The sequence below is a fragment of the Prinia subflava genome, chromosome 2, assembly GCF_021018805.1.
Source record: "Prinia subflava isolate CZ2003 ecotype Zambia chromosome 2, Cam_Psub_1.2, whole genome shotgun sequence".
NCBI lineage: Eukaryota > Metazoa > Chordata > Aves > Passeriformes > Cisticolidae > Prinia > Prinia subflava.
Window position 1 is genome coordinate 70,010,762 of NC_086248.1, and position 27,693 is coordinate 70,038,454.

The window sequence follows — 27,693 nt, forward strand, 5'->3', positions numbered from 1 at the left end:
AAAAGAGGTGTAGGTGGTGATGTGGTCATTGCTGGAAGGTATTTGAAGGAATATTTTAAATTACAAGAATGGAGCACTTACAGTAGGTAATTGTAAGTATTTATAAGCAGTGTTACTGTAGTAGCATTGATAGCATGATTACTTCTCCCTTCTACCCTCTCAGATTGATAGTGAGTACAAAATGCAGTTGTATCAGCTTTAAAAAGCTTTAAAAAATGTCACTGTCATCCTAAATTCTAAATAATGTTTTTAGCATTCATACTATAAAGGCTTAAAGGAATTTTATGGGATATTGTATTAGATGTTGTACCTCCCTGTACTCAGCTTCATGGATCAGAAGTGGCAGAACTTTTAAAGGTGGAAATGCTGTGGTTGGAGTTTTTTGTTGAACTAAAATGCAAAATGAAAACAGGCATTTTTTAGGGTGAAAACTAATCACACACACCAGTACTTGAAATGTAATCAAAACAGATCAATGTGAAATTCAGACTGAAATTTTGTTACTTGGTGTATTTAAAGTGTCTTCTTGGAACTTTTTTTAAGTTATGGACCATTTGTCCTTCACAGTCCTAACAAAATAGCTAAACAAATTAAAACTTATGTTATATTAGGCAGACTTGTAGAGTTTTTTATTTACATTTGTATCTGTTGGACTTTGGACATCTTCATGTATGGACATCTTATTTGTCTGTAGACACAAGGAACCATGAGGACAGAAAAACTTCTGCGTTTCTTCTTGCTGACTTTCTTATAGCAGGACTGGATGTAACTCCTGACTTCCAGATCTCAGGAAATACTACTGGTAGCCAGGGTTGTTTATTTTCTACAGATTTTGTTTCTCTGTGCAATCCCATGTGTCTCAAACGTTTGGGATTGCTGCTACTTGAATTGTATGGTCCCATCTCCACAGACTTCAACAATATGATGAAGAGGAAGAAGGCTCAGCTTTCTCTTCCTTTCTTCCCCAGAGTGCTAATTTCTTGCCTGCTTGTGTACCTGTGAACACTGAGAGCAGAGATTCAGAGGGCACCTTGCCCTTTATTCTATACATGCTTTTCTTGTTCACTTTTTGCTTTGTTTTTTTGGGTTTTTTTTCCTGTAGCTAGTGGAAGGTACCTGCGCTAGATACAGGTTGTACAACTTGTGATCTTTTAAAAACAAGTTTAAAAGAAGCCAGTAACGTGTTACTTTCCATGTGTCTGTCCCAGAGAGTCCTTTACAAAACTGACTTTGTAAATCATCCTTTTCCATAACATCAAAAAAAGGTAGTTATACTTGGCCAATGAATAAACAAAAAAGTTCAAAATCCTTCCTCTTTAGAAGTTCCTACAAACTTCGTGTTGTGGAAGTCATGATCTTCAAATGTAGCATTGCATAGTTGGTGTGCTGTTTCCTTTGTAGCATCCAATAATAGTAACTTGTTTTAAATTGTTGAACACTTGGGTCAAGGTCAACAAATGGAGAACTGAGGTGTTCTTCTGCACAATGAACAATGTAGACAATTGAATTTGTTCCAAAGAGATTAAGGCCAGGAGTCTAGTGGAGCTTTTAGAAAGTGTGGGTTTTTTAGTACAGGCTAATAAAATGAAAGGTCAGTCTTCAAAAATTTCATAGTAGGTGCAGTTTGGAAACTGAAGTGAAGGTTAATTGCTATATAGTCAGTAGTAAGATTTTTTTCCCCCTCAGATAGTTAATTCAACTCCAAATTTCTGTGCTGGTTTTGGAGTTTTTATTGAGAATTTTTTTTTGCTTGGTTTTGTGTTTTATTTTGGTTTTAACATTTTGCTTTAAGGCACCTGGCACAGACCACTGTCAAGAACTTCATACTGAAATTAAAGGTTAAATGCTGAGAATTTGGGTAATTTTTGCTTTTCAACAAAAATTGGCAGCAGGCTTTTGTATATGGGTAGTATTTGGATTTTTGAGGTGCCCAGACAAAATTGTTTTAAGAATCCCAGCTGCAGTACATAGACTTTGCAAGAGGTTTTGTTTTTATATTTTCCTTCTTGTGGCTGAGGCACTGCTTTAACACCAGGAAGGGCTGCTATCTCTGGATCTTATCTTGTTCTTGCTCATCAGACTGCTGTTTGCACAAGTCTTTCTTTGGCCTTAGGAAACTTCTTGAACTTATTTATTTCTTGTTCTTGAAAACAGTCTCATTTTTTATTTTCTACAAGGAATGCATTACAAATGTCCTTAAGGAATGCTTTAGAAACATAAACACTTCTGGTTGTCTGGTACTGATGGTTTAGGCCTTTATGGTGTGGTATTCTGGCAGCTGGTTCTGTCATATTTTTGACAATATCACAAGGTGAAAATGCTGAACATTTAGACTTTGGTTTAGTTCTGTTCAAGACTATCAGCCATTCTTCCACGTGCAAGGGAAAAAATCTTAATATTAAAGCTGTTACATGCACCTTTCATGCAGTAGTAACGTTTCCCCTCCTATAAGCAATAGGAGGGAATTAGGATTAATAAAAGCAGTAATTGAAAACTAAGTAAAGATGGGCATTGTTTCATGTAAAGGATTTTACTAAGGTTTATTGCCCCTGTGGGGTTAGAGGACTACCTGCTGTGCCTGTGCTGCTGCTGAAACTTATTGTACAAGAGTTAAAATTTCTGATAACACCTCTTAGGGATTTTCTGAAAGCAGTTTACAATGGACTTTATATAATAGTCAGAAGCTCCGTTTCACATACGGGAGAAAGACATTGTTAGAGGCAATGTTTTCTTCAGTTCCTTATCTATTGAAGTGACACATCATTGTGATGGTGAATCTGAAATGGTAGCAAGAAGGTTAAAATCTTCTGGAGTGTAGAATATTTGATATAAAAGATATCTCTTAGCTTTGGAAGAGTTGAGAACTATATATTGAGATAGCTTTCTCCCGTTTGATTTAAGTTTATGTGGAATTGATTAGCTTGGGAAAATGGAGAGCAATGTGTCATGTGCATTGGTTGTGTAGTGTAAACATATGCTCAGAATCTTAAATTGTTGGTGAGTATGCAAAAGAAAAATGCTTGTAAGAACCATACTTAGTAGTTTTATTTATAGGAATATATTCCAATGTTCTTATTTGTGATGTGTGTTCTTTTTATGTTTTTCAGCTGTCTTTGTATAAGGAAAGAAGTTCTTGCATAGTCATGTTTTCAGAAAGTCTAATTGATTTTTTTTCTTAATGTAGAATACAGACTGATACATACAAACATGTATTGCTTTTGATCCAGCAATAAGCTGCAAATGACAATAATAAAGCATAGAGTGGCGGTGTGAATGTAGTGGCTCTTTGTATTGAATGGAAGGGAGACATCTGATTTGGGAACAGTGGTTCTGCCATCACATTTTACAAAGCAAATGGTCACTGTGCAGGTTATTAACCATGGTGGCTGTCACCAGGCTTACATGTGTGGGAGAGTCTTTAAACATTCATCAGATACTGGATGCTTCCAAGGTGAATGTGAACCAGTGCTGTAAAAACAGGAAGGGCTGTACTCTTCAGTGAGACTTTGGAAGAACCCTTTATCCTTTTGAGGAAAGTTTCAACACGTGTCTGAACGATGAGGCACGGTAACATGAGGTCCTCTCAGCTGGCTGTGGCAGCAGAGGAACACACTGATTGAAGTGTACTGTACTACACTCAGGTGTGACTCAGATCAGGGTAGTGCCTTCCCCTTCCCTTGGGACAAGGGACCCTAACTGCATTTATTCCAACACTCTGTATGCAGACAGAAGTCCCTGGGGCTTTTATTTGCAGGTTTTCTTTGTAGCTGCAGCGGTGCTGTGGTTTAACCCAGCTGGCAGGTGTGTACCATGCAAGCACTGGCTCACTTTGCTCCCACCTTGGTGCATCCAAAACAGGGCACTGTGCTACCAAGGAGAAACAAACTATCCGAGCCAAAACCAGGACAAGCAGGAAGACAAATACTGGTGATTTTTGGGAGGTGTTATTTTTTGTAATTAAAGATGAGATTCTGTTTTCATGGCATGAGTAAAGGTCTTAAAGAACTCCCTGCCTTAAAACTTAAGGTCACCTTAATACATCTGTGATTGACAATGTGAAGAGAGACTGAACATCTTTCAGCTCTGTATTATGAGAAGTAGAGGTTAAATTATGCTCTAGGATGAGAAAAAGGAAAAAAATAAGCAGGAAACAAAAATAGAAGCTAATTCCTAAACTTGAAGTGGCAATTATACTAAAGTTTATTTCTGCTAGTGACTCAATTAACTGTAATGACTTAATTGAGCCAATAATTGAAATAATCTTGCTTCCTCAAATTTTATAATAACTCCTGAAAGAATAATCTTGCATGTGCCATCTCACCTGCTGTGTGTATAAGTTTGGAGCATCAGGGGAAGTGTATTGGAGGAGGGTTAGTTTGCTGCAAAACAGGAATCCTCAGAGGCAGATATAATGTTCCAAATCACACTCTGTCTCATAGGTTTCACCTGGGCTTTGTTACAGCTGGTGTTTAGTGTCAGAGAATGTGGGTTGAAAGAGGTTTGCATGATGTTGCATTTTCTTGAGTGATGTAAGAGCAGCAGTGTTTCATTTATTAACTACATCGGTTGTTAATACATTTAATTATGGGCTTGTTGGTGTTAAATCTTCATATTGACTGAGAACGACCTGTTGTGGTTTTAGCCTTTTGAGGATTTTGCATTGTCCTTTCAAACAAATGATAAGCAATATTTGTATGATCTAAACATTTTAATACTTTTACTTTATTAACGAATAGTTTTGCATTTTAATTCATTCATTTCTTGCTTCTGAAGGTTTATGTTCCCAGTCCTTGTGAGATGGGGTGAGGATATTCTTTTCAGTCTGTGGTTGTAATTTGAAATGGTTCTGAGTCCTGATAAGCTTTCTGGTAGTACTTTGGATTCTGGAACAGAGTGACACTTGTATTGTTGTGTCTCCTGTATACTGTGTATGCACATCTGCTGCTGCCTTGTTTCATCAGCTGCTGCTTGAGTTGTCAAACTGTTGCAGCTTTGTGGTAGATATTGCTTGGTACTGGTTTAAGTTGGCTATTACTGTCTGCTGCCAAGAGGTTTTGTTTTGTTTGTTTTGTTTGGTTGTTGGTTTTTTTTTTTCTTTTGTTTTGTTTTGTTTTTTTACCTTTTCCCCATGCCCTCCCCCCAAATGGGATTTTGACTAAACAGCTTTGAAGAAAATCCAATGATCTCATGCATACATACATGGACTAAGGAAGTTATGGCTATGCATACTGGATGCCTACAATCACAATTTTCTCTTAGAAACCTCAGTTTTGTGGCAGTCATGGCTTCTCCTTTGTCTCCACTGCCAGATTTGAACTATGTATGGCATTATAAGACAGTATCTTCCTTGCAACCACTGGTATGTGTTCTTGAGTTTTGTGTTGGGTTTTGGCTTGGTTGGTTTTTTGTTCCAGGAGCTATATGAGTGTGTTGGTTTTTTTCTGCTCCATAATGATGAACATTCTTTGCTTCTGTTTGGTTTCCTAAAATCTCAAGCTTATGATTGCTAACCAAGTCACTCCTTGGAACACTTATTAAGTGCAGCCATCTCTGCTTCCATTTTGCTTTTGCTTCCTGACATGCCCTCCACCTATGTTCAGCCTGCTGTTCACATCTACTTGATCATCCAAGTTACTCAGCTTCACACTGAGTTTCACACATCTTTTCCAGAAAGTACCAATTTCTGGTATTTTCATGGAGTCTTTGTAGGATAGATACGTTGGGACACCAAGAAAGCTGTAGGGTGATTAAGATGAGAGAGACTCCAAATCTGTTCAGCTTTTGAAAAGTCATTGGCATCATAATTGCCAGTGTCTGGAAAATCCTGAATCTCCAGCACAGGCATACTTTACTTTGCAAACAGCATTTGGGCTTTGTGTCCCTAGATCTTGAAGAGAAAAAAGAACCAGCAAAATTTGGTTCACTGCAGTTTTGAAGTGTACTTAGTAATGGAAAATCACAAGCTCATCTTGTTCTTGGAGCAGTGGTGGCTCTGCTTTTGATCCCATTTTTTAAGCTTTTGTGTGGTAATACCAGTTGAACTGAAATTGGCTAGGATTTTTTGTTTAGTGCAGCAGAGAGTATAACTTAAATAATTTAAATTGCTACTTGGTACTTTTTGTTGTTAGCTGTTCAGAAATTTTTCATCTGAATCTTTGGACACCTTTTTTCCTGATTACCTTGGGAAGTAACTTTTGCCATAAGTGAGCTTTCAAAGCTTGTTTATTCATGTTGCATTTTTAACTCTGGCGGTTTTAACTTTACTAGCAAAGTAGTTCACTGAAGGTATATATTTCTATCTCCTGGAAGGCCAAGACTGTGTGTGTGTATTTATACATACATACAAATATATACATAAAAATTAAAATTAAAGTCTTGGCCTTCTAGACTTAGACTGTATGGTCCATGCCATATAACCTGAATAGATATGTCTTCTGTGACTTGGTGTACTTAATAGACAAAGATGGATTTTTTTAGCCTTTGTCTAATTGTGTATGCACGTCTGTGTATATACATGCATGTGTTTGTGTATTTAGTGTGTCTATGCATATAAATATGTGACAGCATTCATTTCTGAAGTAATTTTATTAAATCATTGCGGTTATACTGCAGTTGAATTTAGCATATTGTTCTGAGTTGCCTTTTGCCAGCTAATTAGATAGTAATACTGCAGTTCTGCAAAGGAGCATCCTTTCGCAGGGAGAAAGTAACTTGGTTTATCTGGGTATTTTCTACTGAAAATACTATGGAAAGGTTTAGATTCTCTGTTTGTTAACTAAAATACTGGTATGAATCAGACCTGGAGCAGTGCTTATGTTTTCTTATCCAGACATCCAAACATACCTGTTCCATGTATCAGGGTTTTTGATTATTGTCAGTCTGCAGCTGTTGTGAATTTAGTCAGCAACTAAATCTGTTCTGTGTTGCACAGAGTGTGTGATTAGAATGATATGAGGGCCTATAATACTGCTTTATTATTTAGTCTAATTAAGATTAAAAGATATTTTCCCCCATTAACTTTTGTAATGTAATCTGCCTCTTTAAGCTGATTGCAGATAATTTTCAGCTAACTGAGCAGCCCGTAGCTACCATTGACTGAAACTAGCAAAATTTGTGGGTTCTTCCTGCTGCTGAAAATTGGTCAAAAATACCTAAAGATCTGCTCAAAAGTAGCTTACTTCTGAATGCAGTGAACACCTGCTTGTGTATTTAAATGGCAATTAAATGCAAGTTTGACATATTTAGAATACTTTTGGCGTATTGACAAGGTCATAAATTAGCACAGGTTGTTTAATTTGCTAATACAGTCACATAAGATGTTGGGTTTTTTTTTTGTTGTCCAAAATCTGGTTGTGGTTGCAGTAATCTCAAGCTGTTGAGATAGAGCTTATGTATTGTAATCAAGCAAGGATTTTTTTGAGAAGCAAGTTTCAAGAAACATTTGTAAAACTTGTAGGTTGAAAAATGGAATTTAGGAAATTTTTCTCACTGTTGAAAAGAACTAATTTTAAGTGAGAAAATTGTATTTAAACAAAGAGACTGCATGCAAGAATCATATAAAGATGAGTTTGAACAACTTCTACTCATACAGATTTTGACGGATTTCTTTTTCTTTTAGTCACTTTTGCACCTTACAGTCACTGGATTTTGTGTGTGTTGCTATATCCTATTTTGCTGATATTACTCAGCTGTAGTACAGTTTCACATATTTGGAGCCTCCTGTTTCCCACTCTCTAATGCATCCACAATATTTATCAATATATGTGGTTTGGAACTGAAAAGCTTATGAAGTATCTCATATTAACTCTACAATTTTTTAAACCTTTCAAGAGATGACACGAATAAGGAAGAAGATGAAGATGAAGAAGAAGCAGAGGAGGAGGAAGAGGAGGAGGAGGAGGAAGAAGACAACAATAACAATGAGGAAGAAGAGTTTGAATGCTATCCACCAGGCATGAAAGTCCAAGTGCGGTATGGAAGAGGGAAAAATCAAAAAATGTATGAAGCTAGTATTAAAGATTCTGACATCGAAGGTGGAGAAGTCCTTTACTTGGTGCACTACTGTGGATGGAACGTGAGGTAACTTGAGTTTTAGTTAGCGATTACTTCTTGAATTACTTCTCAAATACACTTAAGAATTTTAAAGTCTAAATTAATAGACATCTGGAGTCCTAAACTTTCAGTATTGGTGTTCTGTGAAGGTCGTTGTACTGTATGAAACTTAGATTTTTAACACTATATAAATGCAGGGCTTTAGTTACTTTGAAAATCATCTTAAAATGACTTGTTCAAAGAAGGCTTCATTTATTCCCCATCTTACTTTTAGCTCTTCCCATGCAAGTGACACATCACTCTTTTCAGGTTCCTCCTCTGGCTCTTAAGCCAATTTTCTCTGATTCAGTATTTGAGTAGTGCATTTAGCTGAGGCTGTGAACTCACTCTTGTCAGTGAAGCACAGAGTACACCAGCAATAGAGCATTTAAGTGGAAAACAGCAAGATTCTAAATGGCAAATAAGTGCACAGCAAATAACTGCATTTCATCTGATCTGATACCTCTCCTCCCTCCCCCACCACCCCCTGAGGCTGCCCTAAACTTCCCAGCCAGACTCTTCTTAGCCTAGTGGCTTCTTACGCTTTCTTTAATATAAGGAGGAGCATATGCTTGTCTTTAGTCTAGCATTAATAGAAATAAGTTGAAGTATTTCTGTTGCTATTTCAGACCTCTTTTTCGCCATTTAAATCTTGAAGCAACTTTGAAAAAGTAGAGAAAACTAAAATTTTTGAGCAGCTTATAAGCATGTCTACTTCTTTCCTCAGTTTCAACATAACTGCTCATTGTCCTTAACTATTACCTTTTAAACTTTACTACTGTCACAAGTCTGAGACACTTTATTCTTATTTTTCCTTTTCTGGAAAGCTGAGGTTCTTGTAACCTTCATCTGTCATCTGGGCATTCTGCCTCTGACCAAGAAGGCAGGAGAAATATCATTTATTCAGTTCTAGCAAGATATACTAGCAGAGGTAACAGAGAAGTACGATGCTTCTCTTGCTGCCTTGAATTCACCGCTTTGCATCAAGGCCTGGTGATTTCCAGGTGCACCTGAGCTACTGCTGAGGAGGAATCTCACTCTTGCCAGTTTTGGTACCAATCTTCTGTAGAATTTTGATCTACATTGATCTACAAGAATAGGATCTGACATAAACTCTCTTCAGGCGACATCTGTAAGCATAGTAGGCTGTGAAAGTCAAGATGTGAGGGGACATGCAGCCTGCGCAAGGTGGGAGCTGCGGTGTGACTTGTGTTTTGGTCCAGTTCTTATTGAGGAGGTCTCCCTTGGAGTACAATTTGCTGGAATTTTCATCCTGCTCACTGAAGACTACTGTGTGTACCATTACAAGAGGTTTCTTGCTTTTAAACTCTTGTTTTGGAATTCACATGTAAGCTGAGAAGTTATTTTTCTTTTTGAGCAAATATCATGCTATTATCCGTGCTGTGAGGTGAGATGATCATATTTTTATTTGAGCAGTACCACTTCAAATCTGAAGAAATGAGAAGTCAAAAATGAATCTTCTTCACCTTGGAGATCCCAGCACCCCAGTTCTTAAAGGAGAAATCAAGATCTAAATTTTTAACTCTCCATTTTAAACAAATCTGCAGACTGATGTCAGAGGCATTATTTCTGTGACTAGGATATGTTTGACAACAAAAGCATTTTTAGTTAACTTGCACTCATTTGAGAAGTAAGGAGTGTTGATTGTTTGGTCTTTCTGGCAGCAGGATTTGAGTTTAGATTTTTACCTGGTGTTTCAAAAGAGCCTCAGAAAAGGTTGGGGAGGGAGTAAGATTCTTCACTGAAAAATACATCAGTGATTGAGATTTAGCTGTGGGACTGTGCTTGGACTCTGCTAAACGTGACTAATTTTTTTCATGCATGTGAAATTACACAGATTGATTTGACAGAAAGAGTGTGTAAGCTTCAGCTTTAGCCAGCATCTAAACACTTGGACAGTTTAGTGTTGTGAAGTCTACCCTTGTAGGCTGTGCATGCTTGATTTGGATTTCAGTCTGTGGCAACCTGGAAAAGCAATTGCCTTAGCTGGTTGGGTTGGAAGCAATTCCCTCCTCTCCTTATTAATTGTAGATTACTTAGTGGGCACAGCTACTATATGTACAGTACAGGGGATGTACTGAACTAGGATTTGCTAACCATCCAGGGTTTTTTTTAATTCTGTCATTCTTCTGCTCCCTGAAGTTGACTTTCCTGTTTCCCCTTTTGGTCAAGTATGCTGTTTAATGGCCTGTTCTTTAAACTCATATGTTTAAGCAGAAATCCTAAATAACTACTAATGGTTCTTATCACAAATTAGTTTCAGTATCAGTCTGGAATTCAGAATAACTGTGTGTGGGGACATGCTGACATTCTTGAGGATACTTGGAATGAAGTTGGGTAAACTTGATACTCGTCTTCATTAGTTGGGTTTTTTGTTTTAATGCTCTGGAACAGTGACATTAAGAACTGTGGAATTTTTTTTTGTTTTAAAGAGTAAATAGCAAGTGCAGAAGCCATACAGCCCTAAGTTAAAGGATCTTGTTAGCTCCTGAGATTCAGGTGATGTGTCTCTGATAAAGGTCTCTGAATGGTAATGTTCAGTGGAGCCTGACTTGTAGCCAAAGGGAATGGTAGGTATCTCTACCCTGTTAGAGGGACCTGCTTATGTTAACATGTGCTAACCAGACAAAGCAGAAAAATACAGAGGAACTGTACTCCTGACAGACCAGTGGTGTTCTGAATTACCTGTGCTTTTATGTAACTGAAACTTCTTTGGGGCCTAAAGTGCCAGTTCCTTCTGTTGTAATTTTAATCTTCAGCTCCCAGTGCAAAAAGCAGTTTATTGTGTAAGTGTTTGAGATGACTTTCTTCTGCAGTGTATTCTCAGTAATTAGAGGGTGCATATTTAAAAAGCATTTAGATTGTTGAAACTGTATGTCATTATGGTACGACATCACAAGACATGTTATTCTTTAATGTTTAAAATGTTTAAAGCTAAGACTTACTATTTTCAGTACTTCTTTCCTTCAGAAATCTGCATGTGAAATTGCTAATTTCTGTCTAAATTTGTTGAAACATTACTTCATATACCAATTTTATACTTTATAGTCAACCACTGAAATTAAATGTGCAGCAAAAATTTCAGGTCCTGGAGAGTATTGTATATCATGGAGGGGCAGGGGAGGGATTATTTAAAAAAACAAAAAAGAAATTAGGCAAACTAGAATCCCTATCTAATATTGCAGTATTTGAGTATCGGACTAGTTTTTCTTCCTTCTTTGATCACAGAAAAAAAAATCTGCCATTTTAGCAGCTACAGATAGTATACCGGACCTTTTCAGTGAATTTGCCAAGGCTTGCTAGCTCCTTGAGGTCACTTGTCCTTCTGAGAAAAGTGGTACCTTTGCTAGGATAAATCTAGTCTGGACAAGTGTGCTTGCTTTCTTGTTTCTCCTCTAGTACTTCTGTGGGAGATCGACTGTGCAGTCTCTGAGAGTGTGTTGTGGTGCATTTTATCCTGCAAGTAGTGCATATGAATGTAATAGTATCAGTACATAGTCTGATGCAAGGTGCTCTTCTTGGTCTTCCTTTTGGTAAGGCAAGGGGATTTTCTTTATGAAAGCGTTCCGGGTTTTCATATGAAACCTGATTTTAAAAAATAAGTAAATAATAATTCCTTATTAAATCCCCCATCTCGATTTTCAAAGAAATCTGTGTAACCTCTTTTAGGAGACACTCCCCATATTATCTGCTTCCTCTTCACTCTAATCTGCTCACTTTAGGGTGGTGAAGCTAGTACATGTAAAAGACAGCTCTGTGGTAAAACAGCCCAGGTCCTCTGAAAGTACATGCTGCTTGTAATGAGCTGAAGAACTTCTTTGATAATATTTTTGGGTTAATTTTGTTTTGTGAACAGACTGTCCAAAGTAAGATTAGCGATGAAATAAGTGCTCATATGTTAGCAGGTGCAGTTCTAGAAAGAGGCTCTAGTCTGAGTCACACACCCCCTTTTAGATGCAGCTTTCAGGGTGCTTCTCTGTCTTGCAGTGGAGGAGAATGTAATTTAGGGTCACATTGTCAGCTGTGGCTTGGAATGTATCTTTTTTCCAGGATCTGTTTCAGCCTGGGGTCCAGTTGTCCCAGGTTTAGGCAAACCATATGCATGCAATGTGTGAGCAATGAAAGGAGCTGTGTGATGCAAAGGTGTGAAGCGTGGGCAGCTGATTCCCTGGAGGAGATGGGAGATTTCTGTGGCCTCCTCGCAGGGTCTGGCTGCTGTTTCAGGTGCAGTCAGCAGTAAAGCAGGATATGCTCTGGGCAGCAACTGTGACTGTCACATATTGGTGTTCCAGCGTGTGCTCCTTGGGATGAGGGCTTACATGACCACCATTTCTAATACATCATGTGCAGGACTCTGTGGTGTGGACGGGTGTTCTCTTCAGATTCTGCACTTCTCTCCTTCGGTTCCGTGTGCCCCCATGTCTGTCAGCTCTTGCCCCAGCAGGCTCTGCAGCTGCTGTGAATCTCAGACAGTGTGGGCTGTGCACAGACTTTGCATAGGAGGAAGATTAATTTCTTATTGGAGATGCATAAGAATGAGTGAATACAGATTTGGTGTTCTAGCAGTGTGGTTGAGGCAGAAAGGACACTGTTGGAATCCTGTCATGTGTTTGTCAGGTCCTAGTGCTGTTTTCCTGCACATGTTTAGGTGTAATAAAATACTCCTGCATTTTTGGGTCACAAAGTCCATTTGGCAGGCACTTCATTGTATTCCTTGTGCAGAACATGTCTTTGTCTTGATGAATGATTGTTTCAAACAGGGTTTCCCACAGTCTCCCAGAATATGGGATTGTTCCATGTGAGCAAGTACTCTGCAGAATTGTATTTCAGTTTTGAACCTGTTTACTGACATTTCACCTGACAAAGACAGTGGGGATTGCAGCAGTGTAGCAGTCTTGGTATATCATAGTCTGCATGGTTTTTAGTGAGATTCTGGGGGTTTTATTCTCACATTGAGGGGAAAAACAGGACAATTTGGTTTGGGAAGCTATTTTTCAGTCTGTTGCTATTTAATTTTTCATTGTATTATGTGAAATTTAAAGAAATTTATGTGAAATTAGTAGAATATGGTATTTAGCTTCTGAAATCTGTTGTATAGATCATAACTTACAATATGTAGGAAAGCAAGTGGGAAACTTACACATTTTTCCCTAAATATTTTAAATTTATGTCAATATAGTGGATATGATTTGCAGTGGTGGCAAAGAAGGTGAATTAGGACTGTATCAGTGGTCATTGCATATATCAAAATGATGATCAAGTAAGCCCAGCTGGAAAGCCAGCATGGTGATTGTGCTCAACTCCATCTTGTATGAGGTTTTTTTGAGAGTGTGGTTTGGATTTTTGAGGGTTTTTTTAAAGTTGATTTTTTCCCCTCTATTTTTATGTTTACCTAGGAGGATCAGAATTTGTTTGTATGTACATTCAGGTCAAAGTCAATACCAACTACTTTTTAACTGAACTATTTCTTGTGCAGACAGTTCTTGAATTTACAGTTTAAGTAGTAAAGTATCTTATTCTTATGGGGAATAGAAAAAAAATGATTTAAATTATTCTTGAGTTTTTCAGAAGTACACAGTCTGGCAAGCACAGTACTGTACTTACATTACTAAGAATGTGCTTCTTTGGTCTTGGATTTGTACTTAACAGGTCCAGTCTTGAATAACAAGATGCCTGTTGTTAATATCTTGGTGCTATTTAGTATGTTTTTGTCTTGTATCACTCTGATATGAAATGGGAATCTTTAACAGAAAAGGAACTGAAAAATGTCACTGTGAAGTCAGTGACTCAGAGTTGGTGACTGCAAAGGGTTACTCACTCCAGATAACTTTGCAGTCACTTGGGAACAATAGAGTTTATTTTTATTAAGTGATCACATTTGATGTAGTTGGAAAGATTTATTTTATTGTTAAGGTTTCACAGTGTATAAATAGGGAGTATATCTTTTAGAGGTCTGTACAGATTTCCCATTCAGATAGTTTGTTTTACCTGCATACATGGATTTCTGCTGTTCTGTGATGAGACTGGAAAAGAGGTTCTGCATTTACCTTTCAGTGTAAAGAGATGGTAATGCTCTGAACCTTAGCTGAAACTTCATAGACTTGAGTATTCCACAAATTACTTGATTCAAATTCAAATTCTGTTTTTATATGGCTGCTAATTCTCTTTTTCCTCAGTTAAATTTCTGTTGTTGTTGTGATGTGATTATCTGCTTAAAATGATAAACGTGTATGATTTCTTTTTGTTTAGGTACGATGAATGGATAAAGGCAGACAAGATAGTGAGACCAGCTGATAAAAATGTACCAAAAATTAAGCATCGAAAGAAAATAAAGGTAGTTTTTCTTCCTTTTCTCTCTTGTTTCTCTCCCACGTTGGTTTGATACACAGTTAAGTAATCCGTGCCTCCCTTCCTGACCTTCTGATTGGCCTACAAATGCTTATCAGGCAAAGCAACTTTGTAGCCTTTTAAACATGGATACTATTTCATCATGGTTTTGGCTTTTCTCCTTGAGGTGAGGAGGGGAAGCTTCTCTTTCCTTCTTTCCTGAATATTTAATTAAATGTGTGTAGTCATTTACAGAAAACAAATGAGAAGGCTACAGATTATCGTCAGTGTTGGGGGAGGCAGCTTGAGGGGGTGAAATTTGAGAGCTCTCTGATTCTGGAGAGCAAACCTGTGGACCAGTCCACGTGCATGGTACTATAATTTTATTGCCAAGATTTCTTTCAAAATTGATTCTTCCACAACTGATATTTAGGCTTAGATGATGACATATGTCTTGGACAGTGGACTGCAAAGAAGCTTTTCCTTCTGCCACCACTGAGCCTGGCATCCTGCAGTGCCACTACTCCTGGAGTGTTGCTTGTGTTTGTTTTCCCATTTGTTTGAGTGTTGACGAAGTCCCTGTCTTCAGCAGAAAGGTCTTGACATGGAGTGTACAAAGGTGTTTGTAGTCCTTTAAACAGAGAGGAGAGCTTTCCTCTACAGATTGAATGTTTAGGATAACTATAAGCCTTGTTTAATTGTAATCCATGATATGATGTGTGCTCTAATGAGAAGCTTTTTGTATCTTTTTTTTCACCTAGAATAAAACTGACAGAGAGAAGGAAGAGAAGTATTCTCCTAAACCTTGTAAATTGCGACGTTTGTCGAAGCCCCCCTTTCACACCAGCACATCACCAGAGACTGGGTCCAAACTTGACAGCACTGAAGCCAAAAATACTGAACAAGCTCCAGTTAAATCAATAGAAATTACTTCTATCATTAATGGGCTACAAGGTATTGTACTTAAAAGCATTTTCTAATTCTATAAATGGTCTTTAAACAGGAGTAAATGACAATGTAGAATAACTGATGCAACTAAATGCTGCTGAGGCTGTCTGGCTAATTATAACATCATCTTCAGAAATAACCCTTGGACAAAAGCAGTGTTGGCAGTGTCTGTGAATTCAGTGTGTTAACAGTCGATTACACTTTGTGTTGCCATCTTTTTTTTGTTTGATTTTGAGCAAAGCATTTTTGCTTCCTATCTAATTTCTAAATTTTAAATTTTTGATTTACCTAAGCTATAGGACACATTATTCATATCTGCATGTCTGTTGTTCCTAGCACTGTGTTCCTCTGCCCACTCATTTACAGCAGTATTTTAATACCTACGTACTTCTCTTCATTCTTAGTTTAGAGCATGCTTCCAGAGAAAAAAATCATGTATGGTATAGGTAGTTTGGGCAACCACAAACTTCTATGGAAGCTGTATGAATTTAATAATCCTTCCAATTTATTTGAACTTGGATCACACTGGCCACTGGGTTCCAAAACTGTAGGTAGAATAACAATCAACATAGTCTATAATGCTTCATTTCCTTAGGAAATTAGAAACAAAAAAACCCACCAATTAGCAATGACACTATTATTAGTGTGATAATTAATCTGTAATTGATTCCTTTACAAATCAAAGGATTACATATATATATGTGTATGTATATGTGTATATTTGAGCCAATTCCTGTGTTTCTCCTTGAATCCATATCTTTTTGCACTGAATGAGATTGCTGTTGATTCCTTCTGGATTATATATCTTTGTTCTTCTCTCAGTTTCTTTATTGCTGACCCTGAATTTTCTTGCAGTTATCCTACATTCTTCTTGTCCATTTGTTTCCCTAAGTGCCTTCCTTTATTGCTTTCACTTCCTTTTTCCAGGCCGATAATCAGGTCGGTTTGTTAGAGAGTATCCAATGTGGCTGTTGTGCTTTAGTGTCTGGATTTTCCTGGGAAAATTATGTCTGTGTTATGGGCTTTGGAAAAAAGGTAGATAGTGATAGTATTCGTAACCCATAAGAAATATGTAAGGGTGTCTTTCAGCCTCTGATTCAGGTAATTGAGCAGAAGTTTGTGTTTTATGGATTAATGCACTCTATGCTTTCTCTGTGTCTTCAGAAATTCCTGGAGATGTACTGATTAGCAGAGAATCTTCCTAGTTTCTAATCTAGCCCTTGTTCCATGAGTTTTTGAACTCTTGAGGAGGTACCATTTAAGAGACTGACTGCTAGAGATCCTGTAGCATGTCTTCATATGTGTACAATTTTCTTTAGTTGTTCGTTTGTTTTAATAATTCTTTGAACCAGAATCAAGACAAACTTTTCTTGTTTTGTTTTTGTTTTGTTTGGATTTATTTTTAATTAGCTTCTGAAAGTTCTGATGATAGTGAGCAAGAAGATGACCAAAGTGCCCCAAATGTACATGCTGATGGCAAAGAGGACTCTCAGCCCGAAGCCATAAGCCAAGATAAAAATGAACTTCGTCTAAAAGAGCAGAGCGGTTCCTCCCTCCCAGAAGAAAGTAAAGCTCTTACAGATGCAGCAGTGCCCAAGTCTGTATCCAAGTCTCCTGAAAGATTGCGGAAAGAGATGGAAGACTTGTCTGAAGACAGTGACTCCGATGGAGAAGATGAAGCCACAAAGAAGAGGAAGGATGGAAAGAAGGAGATCGTGGATAAAACAGCAAAACCACAAGTGAAGCGTGGTAAGCGAAGACACTGTGTGTCAGAGGAGTCCTTAAAGACTGTGTCACCTAACAGAAAAGATGAGAAGTCCAAAAACAAGGACACCCTGAGTTTAGAAAATAGCAGTAACAGCTCCTCGGATGAGGACGAGGAAGACAAATCTAAACTGAAAATCACTCCAACGAAAAAGTACAATGGACTAGAGGAGAAAAGGAAATCTTTACGGACAAGTACTTTCTACTCTGGATTTTCTGAAGTGGGAGAGAAAAGAATAAAACTTCTAAATAACTCTGATGAAAGACTCCAGAACACCAGAGCGAAGGATCGAAAAGATGTGTGGTCAAGTATCCAAGGACAGTGGCCGAAGAAGACGCTGAAGGAGCTGTTCTCAGACTCTGATACTGAGGCTGCAGCCTCTCCTCCGCACGCTGCTCCTGAGGATGCTGCGGCAGAGGAGCAGCTTCAGACTCTTGCAGAAGAAGGCATTTCTTTGCCTAACTGTGAACTTGAAAAATCTTTGCCAGCAAGTGTGGATGTTAAACCTGCTGAGGAGAAACCAGCTGAAGTGGGAGAGAAGAAAGTTGAATTTCCAAGCAGTGGCAGCAATTCAGTGCTAAATACGCCTCCTACAACTCCTGAGTCACCTTCCTCTGTAACTGTGACCGAGTCCAGTAGGCATCAGTCCAGTGTCACTGTCTCTGAGACACTGCCACCGAATCAAGAGGAGATCCGAAGCATCAAAAGTGAGACAGATAGCACAATAGAGGTGGACAGTGTGGCAGGGGAGCTGCAAGACCTCCAGTCTGAGGGAAATATTTCTCCAACAGGTTTTGATGCCAGCGTCAGCTCCAGTAGTAGTAATCAACCAGAGCCAGAGCATGCTGAAAAAGGTAAAGGAAAGGGTAAACAGAGCTTTCTCCAACCTAACCAGCTCTCATTTCTAACATTGCTGATGTGTTTTCATTCTGTTTTGGTTATGGTGCAAGGGAGTTAGTTGTTTCAGGAAGTAGTAGCCTGCTGTCCATTTCAGATATGTGGAAATGGCATAATCATCTCGTGAATAAAATATAATCTGCCAGCAAGTTTATTGGCCTTTCATTAGAAATTGTGGTGGTTTCACTGAGGGACAAAGGTTAAAAGAATCAAGTTTATACTGGATATGGCAAAAAAGCCCAGAGCAAACTGTAATAGCTTGTGTAAGGAACATTTATTGTAGCAAGATGGAAGCATTTTCAGCACCCTCCTTTAGGAGCAGGAGATGGTTTTCTTGGATAAAATTTGATTCTCTCTAAGTTGTTTGTTTTGGGGGGAGAAAGCCCTCTTGCTGCTAGGGTGCTTAGGCAGTCATTTCTAATTTGTATTTTTCTAGAACATTAACTTCATAAGATTTAAGTCAAGATTCAATGCTGATAAAAGCATTGACCTTTCCAGCTTACGTTTCATTTTCATATGTGATTTTTCAGATTGAAGTTCCTTTCCTGAAAACCACTAGAGAATGGGGGATAATAAACACTTGTGCACACAATGTCGCTGTACTTCTGCCTGCTTTTTAACTGCTGGCAAGGCAAGATCCAAAAGCTTTTTTCTGAAAGTGACTGGCTGTTTTGCAGTTCATCAAAAGTACAGCTACTCTCACTGTGTTGTAGTGGCCAAAAATTATGAACACAAAGGAAGAAAATACATTTTGTCTACAATCTGGAGACAGAAGTGGGTTTTTTAATCTCAGTAGATTTTGGCTAACAATTAGCTATTTTTTTTCAAAATGCCCTGAAAGGTGTGTTACCTTCAGCTTTCTGTTGGAAATGTTCTTCTGAAAGTATGCAACAAAATATGCTTCCTCAAAGGAGAGAGTTTGGAAGAGGTGAATGTGTACTCCTTGATAAATACACCTGTATTGCTCTGCTAATTAGAGCTGTGCAGGTTTAGAACTTAAGTTACTTAGGGTTTCTTAATAGGAAAGTAGTTTAGTGCCACTTGATAGAAGTTTTACCCTATTGTAGGAGAGTATTTTTACATACATTAGACTTTAACTTCCTCTCTGATTTTGTCAGCATGTTACGTGTTTCAGAAAATTGAGTTCCTTAATTTAAATTACTTTGTTCCAGGGGAGATTTTTAATCTGTAAGTCACATGGTTGTGAAACAACATTTGAAGAAGTCCTAAAACACTCTCTTTTAGCAGGTGTACTAAAATCCTTCCATGCTCCTTTTCTACTTTTTCCCCTTGTAGTTACAGATAACAGTAGAATTTTTCCCTTGTTTTTTGTTTGCCTTTCTTTGCTTTCATTTTTTTTAAACATTATCTAAGTTTTTTTTAACACCTTCAATTGATGTAATTACCAATCACAGATTATTTTGTTTTCTCACAGCTTCCAAGTACAGCAAACTTTTAAAAACATTTTTTACTCCCAGTAGGTCTTGATAACTTTTGTAATAAATGTATTATTACTTAATTTACAGCATTAAAACATAGTAAATCCATGTGGTTCAAGAGAAATTCTAGTGATGCATATGGACAGTAATCTGTAATCATCATATGTGTGCAGTCTATGCAAAGAAACTTTGTTTGCCTTCCATTGGCTTTCACCTCCTCTTGTCCTTAGAAGCAGAAAACTGAGCTGCATTAAGGATAGGCAGGAGCAGTTGCATTGTTGTCTGCAAACTTAAGCTTTGAAGTGTTTTGTGGGAGAAGTACAAGCATTTATTTAATTTGTTTCTTTTTTTTCCCCCTCTCCAATTATAGTCTGTACTGGCCAAAAAAGACTTAAAGATGCTCAGGGAGGAGGCAGCTCCTCAAAAAAGCAGAAAAGAAGCCACAAAACATCTGTGAGCAGCAAAAAGAAGAGTAAAACTAGTAAGTACAGCAGCTTAGTGTGAAATAAAAGGTGTGAAAGGAGTGTATCATTTGCTCATCTGATAGTAGGAGATGAAGTCTGTTAATAATGCATTAGGACAAAATGTTCTCATCAGGGAGTTCTTAACACTGTTTAAATTAAGAAACTGCTCTACCTAAATGCCAAAGTGTTTTCAAATGTCCTGTATTATTTCTGGGTGCATTTCTAAGAGCTCCTTAATATTGTGTAGTTCAGGAAAGCCAAGAAGAATGAGTATTTCACACATGGCAGAACAGAGACAGGTATCTGTATCGTGAGAGCTGCCTGCTTTAGAAGGGAGACTGGGACCTGAAGGAAATTGCACTCTGTATTTTGTGCCAAAGATGAGTTTTAGAGGTTAATATCTCTAGCCTGTAGCAAATATGAGAATAATTCCAGAAAAATACAGATTCTTGTTTTCTTCCTGGGCTGTCTGGTACATCTATGGTAAATAATGCAGCTTTTGCAGTTTTTTGTAGTTGTAGAAGCAAATTGGAGTAGAAACCACAGTACTGGGTAAGGGAAGCTTAATAATAGCAGAGATGTGTTAGGGTCCTATGCACAGGTGTTTGGGAGACAACAAGATCAACTACACTGTTAATAAAAAATACCAGGAAACAGCTAGAGACTGAAGTCTGGAAGATAACTAAAAAATGGAGTTAAAGCAAGGATTAAAAACATATGCCATGCCTTTTTTTCTCTCTCTCCCCCAGTTTCCCTCCCCTCTTTCTATTAACAGCTTTTGCTAAAAGTCTGTACTTGTTGGTCTGGTATTTGCTTTCACCCCACCTGTCTTTCATGTCCATTGATCTCCTCTTTATATTTTCTCATCCTTTTTAATTCCATTTCACTGGTCTCCTCCTTTCATAATCCTTATTCCTACCCTCACCCCAGAAATTAAAGTAACAAAACAAACTGAATTTGCAGAACAAATACACCATTTTTAGCCTTGCCTTTATTCCCTTGGATTTGGTGAATTTGCCACTTTTTCTCAACCTATGTCTTCATCAGGATGTGAAACTTCAAAGCTGCTACCACATAGTCCTTGCTGTGTGCTCTTTTTGTTAGACTTCAAGCACTACTGGATGTAATAAGGAAAATAAATATGAATAAAATGTGATTCAGCTGTAAGCAAAAAAAAAGCCTTTTGCAAGATTCTGGTGTATCTGTTCACCTGCTTTTGTGGCAGCTTCAGCTCCTGCCTTTGCATTAAACCAACACCAACAAGCAGCTGGCCAAGCTCTTTCACACTACATGTCTTGGGTATTCAGTTGCTCCTGAGTAGATCACCAGATCATAAAAGCCAAAAGGTTCAGGGCTCGTTTTGTCAACACCTGGGGCAGGTACAACTGAGGCATGCATTTTTCGTAATAAATATAAATTCAATATGTTTTTAAAAACAACTCAAACAATTGAGGTTCTACAGATTTCCTAGGCATTTTATTCCACTGCTTTGCTAGACTTATGTTGAATTACAGTCTCTTGTGCCTGCTTTCACCTCAGTTTTATTTTAGCAATGCTAAAAAACTTCATCCTTTCAATCAGTACTCATAAATATTGTCTTTTAGATAGATTATTTTGTTACTCTGCTTCGAGTGGTTTGATTAAAAACCTGTGTTCAGTTCAGCCTGTTATATAGTTAAAGTTTTTTCAGCATGAGGTAAATTCTTCTGGTTTGGGTCAGTGAAAGATTCTTTCCAAAATTAAAAAAAAAAAAATCATCATGTCTGAGGAATTTGTGGAGTATGTCACACATGTCCAGATTATTGATAGTGATTTTAGTAGAGGAAAATTAAAACAGAAGTTACATAAGGCTAAGAAAGGGCTGTGTTTGCTCTGATTTCTGCTATACATGTCCTAAAAATACAGTCAAAGGTCTGTTTGTAACTGTTAGCTCTAAAATGGGATAGAGGTTTATATGCATATTGAATACTGTATTAGATACTGATGTTAGAAAGAGCTAAACAGGAGATGGACCATAACAATCAATCTTAGAACTCTTAAAAAAGTGCAGTCCCATGAGCAGACAGATGTAGGTTCATTTTGTAGGTAGGTTCATTTTGGCCCCCTGATAGACCTGGTTTGTGCTTCAGTGATGCAGAGAGCATCAAGCCAAGCTGCTACACCAGGATGGATTCTGTTGTTTTTTAAAGTAAAGGATTTGGGTCAGATAAATTCCCATTGTATGAAAATCAGCACAGAGGTTGCTTCTGACAAGCTTTAATTTGGGCTTTGTTTTGTAACTATGTCTTCTTGTTTCTTCAGCAAACAGCAGTGACAGCGATGAACTCTCTGCTGGTGAAAGTGTGTCCAAGTCTCAGTCAGCAAAATCGGTTTCTGCTGGCATGAAATCTCACCAAACCAAATCACTCACAAGAACACAGTCTCCAGGAAAATGTGGTAAAAATGGAGAGAAGGAGTCTGATCTCAAAGAACAGAATAATCGTTTGCCCAAAGTTTACAAGTGGAGTTTTCAAATGTGTAAGTATTTTCTTGAAAACACACGTAGTGTTATCTTGTGGCATAGTGTGAAAAGGCTTTCTGAATGTTCTTTATTTTAGCTTTCTTGTTTCCATCCTGAATTTGCTTAAGCTTGTGATAAATCCTTTTTTTTTTTCTTTTTTTTTTGAAGGTAGTTGATTTTTTTTTGTTGTGGTGTTTTGTTTTTGTTTGTTTGTTTGTTTGTTTGTTTTTTCAATTGCAGCACAGGGAACTGCCTATGTCACACTCTTCCAGGTCTGTTTTTAGATCTGGCTCCTGAGATGCCTTGCTGTTCTTGTTGTTCTGTGCATACCTGTCATTCTGGCATGAGCATTATCTTCTCTGTGTGCTTCTTCTGATGGTATTTCCTTGCTGTTTTATTTCTCGTTCTCTAGTTCTTGTTCAGATACTTACATTACTGCAACTTACCAGTCGAATCTGACTTTGCTGGTCTGTTGTTTTTTTGGTTTGGTGTTTTTAAAATTTCCTTCCCAACCATGAATCTCAGCATTACCCTACTTTTAGAAGTATTTTTCCCAGTAGTTCTTCGCAATCAAGTTACATTCTGGTGCTCTTCAGGAGTATGTAATGTAAAAGGTCTTTATTGTCACTTACCCTATTGAGATTCATTTAACACTTTCCTGGTGCAGCACATTTGAAGGGCTTTTGCTCCTTCCTTTTCTTTTACCTTGGCTACACTCCACATGCTGAAGTTGCTTGGCAGAAGTTGGTCTATGGAATGCTGTTTGACACATTTCCTGCTATAGACAAGTCAGATACTTAAGCTCTCCTCATTTTCCCACAGCCTAATATAGTTGTGACTTTTGGTCATTTGGTGCTGCCCTCACTACAGGCTGGTGTAATGCATTTTGCACCCCACAGTAGTTTAAATGATTCTTAAATGCTTGTGGAGTGTCTCCAGTGTGGCTTGACTGAACTAAGAGTTTCTCCTGCCTGTGCCACCCACTGCTGTGTGCCATGCTGTGGAGAGCTCCCAGCTGGAAACAGCCAGAGGGGCAGCTCCTATGCTGGCCATGTCCAGCAAGGTCGTCCTGTATGGTTTTTCCTTATGGCACATATGCCAGGGACATGCCAGTGTCTGGGGCCAAACTGAGCTCCAGCAAGGACTAAAAGCAACAGGCTCAAGGCTAATTTTGGCCCTGATGTTTTCATCTGTTGTCTTAATTTTTTTTATCCTTTTCTTCCTTATGGGGAAAGGAATGCATTTTTTTTTCCTCTCTCCCAGTTCCTTAAAAAGTCCTCAAAAAGCGTGCAGCAGTATCTTGTAAGAATAATAAAAAATGAACAAATTTGGGGTGATAAGGAGCAGCTACTGCTGCTGTTGTTTCTTAGCTTTGCTGTCTGCTACCTTAAAGCATATCACTAAGATTTGAGTACCTTCGACTTCCCTGACATCCAGAAGTGTTTGGAAATGCTTCAGTGCAATAATTAACAGAGATTGTTTAACTTGCAGCTGACTTGGAAAATCTGACCAGTGCCGAGCGCATAACAGTTCTCCAAGAAAAATTGCAAGAAATCAGGAAACATTACCTGTCCTTGAAATCGGAGGTGGCTTCCATTGACCGAAGAAGAAAGCGTTTAAAGAAAAAAGAGCGGGAAAGTAAGTGCTGGAAACTAAATTCTGCTTTTAGAGGGCTTAATTGCATGTTATGTGAAGGTGCTGGATAATTTGCAGGGAGATGTGTGTCCTTAGGAGCTTGGTTTCATTTAGATTTTGGGAAATGCTGTGTGTGGGTATTTTGTGACCATTAAGAAGGATCAGATACCCGGTGACGGTGGAAGGGGAAGAGCGTTGCCAAGGCGTGCAATCTATTTATTGCTCTGGAGGCATAACCACTTCATACAGGAAAAAATATACAGAAAATAAACTTCTCTAAGCAGTGAAAAAAGGGTATTAATAACTTCTAATTTTTCTTCAAGTTAGAGATAAATTTAGTGTAGTATTGCCTGTGGGCCTTGTTAGTGCTTTCCCCTCAGGATAAGGGGTTTAGTCCATGACTTTAAGGGAGACCAGTTAAATTGAGTGTTTCCTATGCAAACCAGGCAGTGGAGGCTGGTTTCTTTTCCATTGCTAGGCATTGGTTGCTGGAGTCAGTAAGTACTGGTGCTTGCTGCTGAACAGGAAAACATGTTTATTGCTTGATTTATGAATCTCTGTAACCTGTGCTTTCCTTTTCCTGTGCAGGTGCTGCTACTACATCATCTTCCTCCTCATCACCTTCCTCTAGTTCCATTACGGCTGCAGTTATGTTAACGTTAGCAGAACCATCTATGTCAAGTTCATCACAGAATGGAATGTCAGTTGAGTGCAGGTGACAGCAGGACTTGCCAAAGCACTTTGCACTTAATGGCTGCTGAGGGCCACTCTTTTTTTTTCCTTTTTTTTTTTTTTTTTATACTGCACAGTGGCACAAAATTCAGACAAGCACTATTTTGTATTTAAAGTTGTTTCTTGACAAGCTAACTTTGCACTTAAGTGCACTTTTATGAAGAAAAAAAAGTACAACAAACTGCTTTTCCTCAAGCAATAATTGTTTCCAACTTGTCTGGGAATTGTAAGTCTAGTGACTCAAAGGCCTTCCACTGTGGCAAATGGAGGCTGTTCACTGCCTGTAGAGACAGGACAATAAGTATATAGTTGGGGTGATCTAAATCAATGTGGTAAGGCTTACTGTATTCCCTGGTATTTTGTTAAAGCTGGAACATTTGATATTTTTCCATTTATTTATGACAAATATTGAAAATATTTTCATTTGTACAAGCTAATTGTTTTTTAACTGCTAAGTCACCTTATAGTGGCTTCAATTGTATACGTCAAGCACATCTATTCAAAACCTGCAGTTAGTAGGATGTCTGACATCAGTCCTGATAACCAAATATGAGGATTCCTTAAAAAAAAAAAAAAAAAAAGACTGACTAATGTTTACAGGTTTGAATTAGGCTTAAATAGGTTACTCTGGGTTTTAAGAACCCGTTAATTGGAATGAAACTACTGTACTTTGCCATTTTTCTATAAAGCAGTATTTTTTTTTAATTTTGATAAAATACATTATGAAAAAGAAAGAAAATGGCTAACAAACTGTATTAAATCTTAATGTATAAAGATTGTATTCAGCCAGTTTAAAGTGTATATTTATTCATAATGGATTATAACAGGTATATTTTTGTGTTTTCTTGTAAATGTTTCTTTTCCCCTTAAAGCAACAAATATTTCATTTGTAATGCTTATTTTGTTACGAGCTTCAAGGAGAGGACTTCAAGAGGGAGTAAGGTATGAGGTTATAATTTGTGGTTGCTGATACCAACACTGCCACAAAAGGGTAGTTGTTTTTAAAATAACTAGCTAGCCGAGTGGTAGATGCTTAATTTTTTAAATGCCTTGTATAAATTCCAAAACCAACTTCAAAATGTTTTCACTTGTTGATTTTATGTTGAATGAATCCCAAGCTCTCTCCTGTTAATTCTATACCTTTGTAAGACATTTGTATATTGCGGAAGTGTTCATTCAAGCTATTTAATACCTGGCACTGTTAATACACAGTACTTTATTGTACAGATTGTTTTACTGTTTTAATTGTAGTTCTGTGTACTTCTTTTGCCTGGGGAAATAGGGGCTGGCATGTTTTTCTTTGTTTTCTGGCAATACAACATGTAAGAATTTGAAGCATTTTGTTTGTAGATGCTAGAGTGTCAGAATCCTTTTCATTTGACTTTTCTAAGAAAAGCATTTTCAGTCTTCGTAGTGTGCGCTTAAGGTTATAACTGATTTTATTGAAAATGGTTTCAAAGTATTCAGAACTGTACAGGACTGTAAAAATTTGTTGACAGACATTGAAGGAAAAGCTTATAGAAAAAAGCTATAAAATATATATTAGGTTCTGCAGAAAATGGAGAGTTATGTAATATATTGTACAAATGTAAGCAAAGGCCTCTGAAATAAAATGCCATAGTTTGTGAATCCCTGATTTTGTTTCTAACAGTTTAATTAAGCAACTGTAATGTGTTCATGAAAATGACATCAAGCTGCAGAATCAGTTTAGCAAGTGATCTTTGGTGTGCTGTAATGGACATACAAAGGTAAGATAGAGCACCTGCATTTGCCTAATTTTCCTCTTAGTGATTAATTCAAATCCATCCTCTTTTTCAGCAGAAGGTGAAAGCGTGGCCCATCATTAAGGCAGAGCCAGTTGAAACAAACTGCTGGCTGTAGTTCAGGTAACCAGAATACTGTTAAACCTGCAAGGTGACAGATTACTGATGAGACTGACAGTAACAACCCATGATAAATAAGCTTTTGAAACATTGACTGTATTAAAAATTACGATGATCCAAGACTGACGGGTGATTTTAGTATTTTCAGTGAAGCTCCTTAAGAGGATGTTTTCATTTGTTTAGGTTTAGTGGTATCAGAGTCATGGTATTCAGTTCTGCTTTTCAGTTTCAGTAGGCATAAGCGGTATGGATGTAACTGGGAACCGCATCTGGGCAAGCAAGATTCAAATTCAGCTCTTCACTCACTGCTAGTTCTTGATCAGCTCTCAGTTTTAGTGCCAGGATATTTGCTTTCATGTGACAATGACTGACAGTGTGATCTGGGGGGGATTTGTTTACCTTTTTAAAACAGGCATCATTAGTCAGCTCCCTGCTCCCAAGTCAAATTTTTGCATAAATAGGATTTTTTTTCATTAATGCAGAGATTATTTAATTTTCATCATATTTCTGATACATTCTAGTGGCTACTCAAACATTTGTCTGAAGGTGTTACATTGCACTTCTTGTGTGATGTCTGTAAATGGTGCTCTCCAGATTCATGGAACCGCTTGTCTCCTAGTGAGTAACAAAGGAAGATACCTTTGGCAAACTATTAGCCAGGTGGTTTTATCCCATGTTCCAGTGGGTCAGACCTGAGCTGCTTTTCAGGATACGTCCTATACGCAGCTTTCCATGTGGGTGAGTTCTCTGCCTGGCACTGTGCTTGCAGCCGAGGCAGTTTGCCACTAGCAGTACCTGCTTGGACCGTGGTCCCAAAGGCAAAGCAAGGCAAACACACCCTGCTGTGTTCTCTGACCTTGGCTGAGGGACAGACTGAGGGACACGCTCAGGTTTATGTGTCCTACAATTGATCGTGTTGGGAATAGCTGAGATTGGCATATGCTGAGGGAAAACACGCCTTATCTGAAGGCTCTGCAGTGCTCCCACTTCC

The 27,693-nt window shown here is 38.0% G+C and overlaps 1 protein-coding gene across 6 annotated transcripts in view; it reads left to right on the forward strand.

Annotated features, from left to right (window-relative positions):
* Positions 1-26,455, forward strand: part of ARID4B (AT-rich interaction domain 4B) — an 87,532-nt gene extending 61,077 nt beyond the window's left edge. For 4 of the 6 annotated variants that reach the window (XM_063390449.1, XM_063390452.1, XM_063390451.1 and 1 more), the window contains exons 17-24: positions 7,831-8,079; positions 14,362-14,446; positions 15,201-15,393; positions 16,798-18,006; positions 19,859-19,969; positions 22,254-22,469; positions 23,944-24,090; positions 24,676-26,455. In XM_063390449.1, the coding sequence (XP_063246519.1) occupies positions 7,831-8,079; positions 14,362-14,446; positions 15,201-15,393; positions 16,798-18,006; positions 19,859-19,969; positions 22,254-22,469; positions 23,944-24,090; positions 24,676-24,806 (2,341 nt within the window). In that variant the 3' untranslated portion in view covers positions 24,807-26,455. The remainder of the gene's footprint in view (positions 1-7,830; positions 8,080-14,361; positions 14,447-15,200; positions 15,394-16,797; positions 18,007-19,858; positions 19,970-22,253; positions 22,470-23,943; positions 24,091-24,675) is intronic. The other 2 variants (XM_063390454.1, XM_063390455.1) reach the window with 1 other exon arrangement.
* The last annotated feature ends 1,238 nt before the right edge of the window (positions 26,456-27,693 follow it).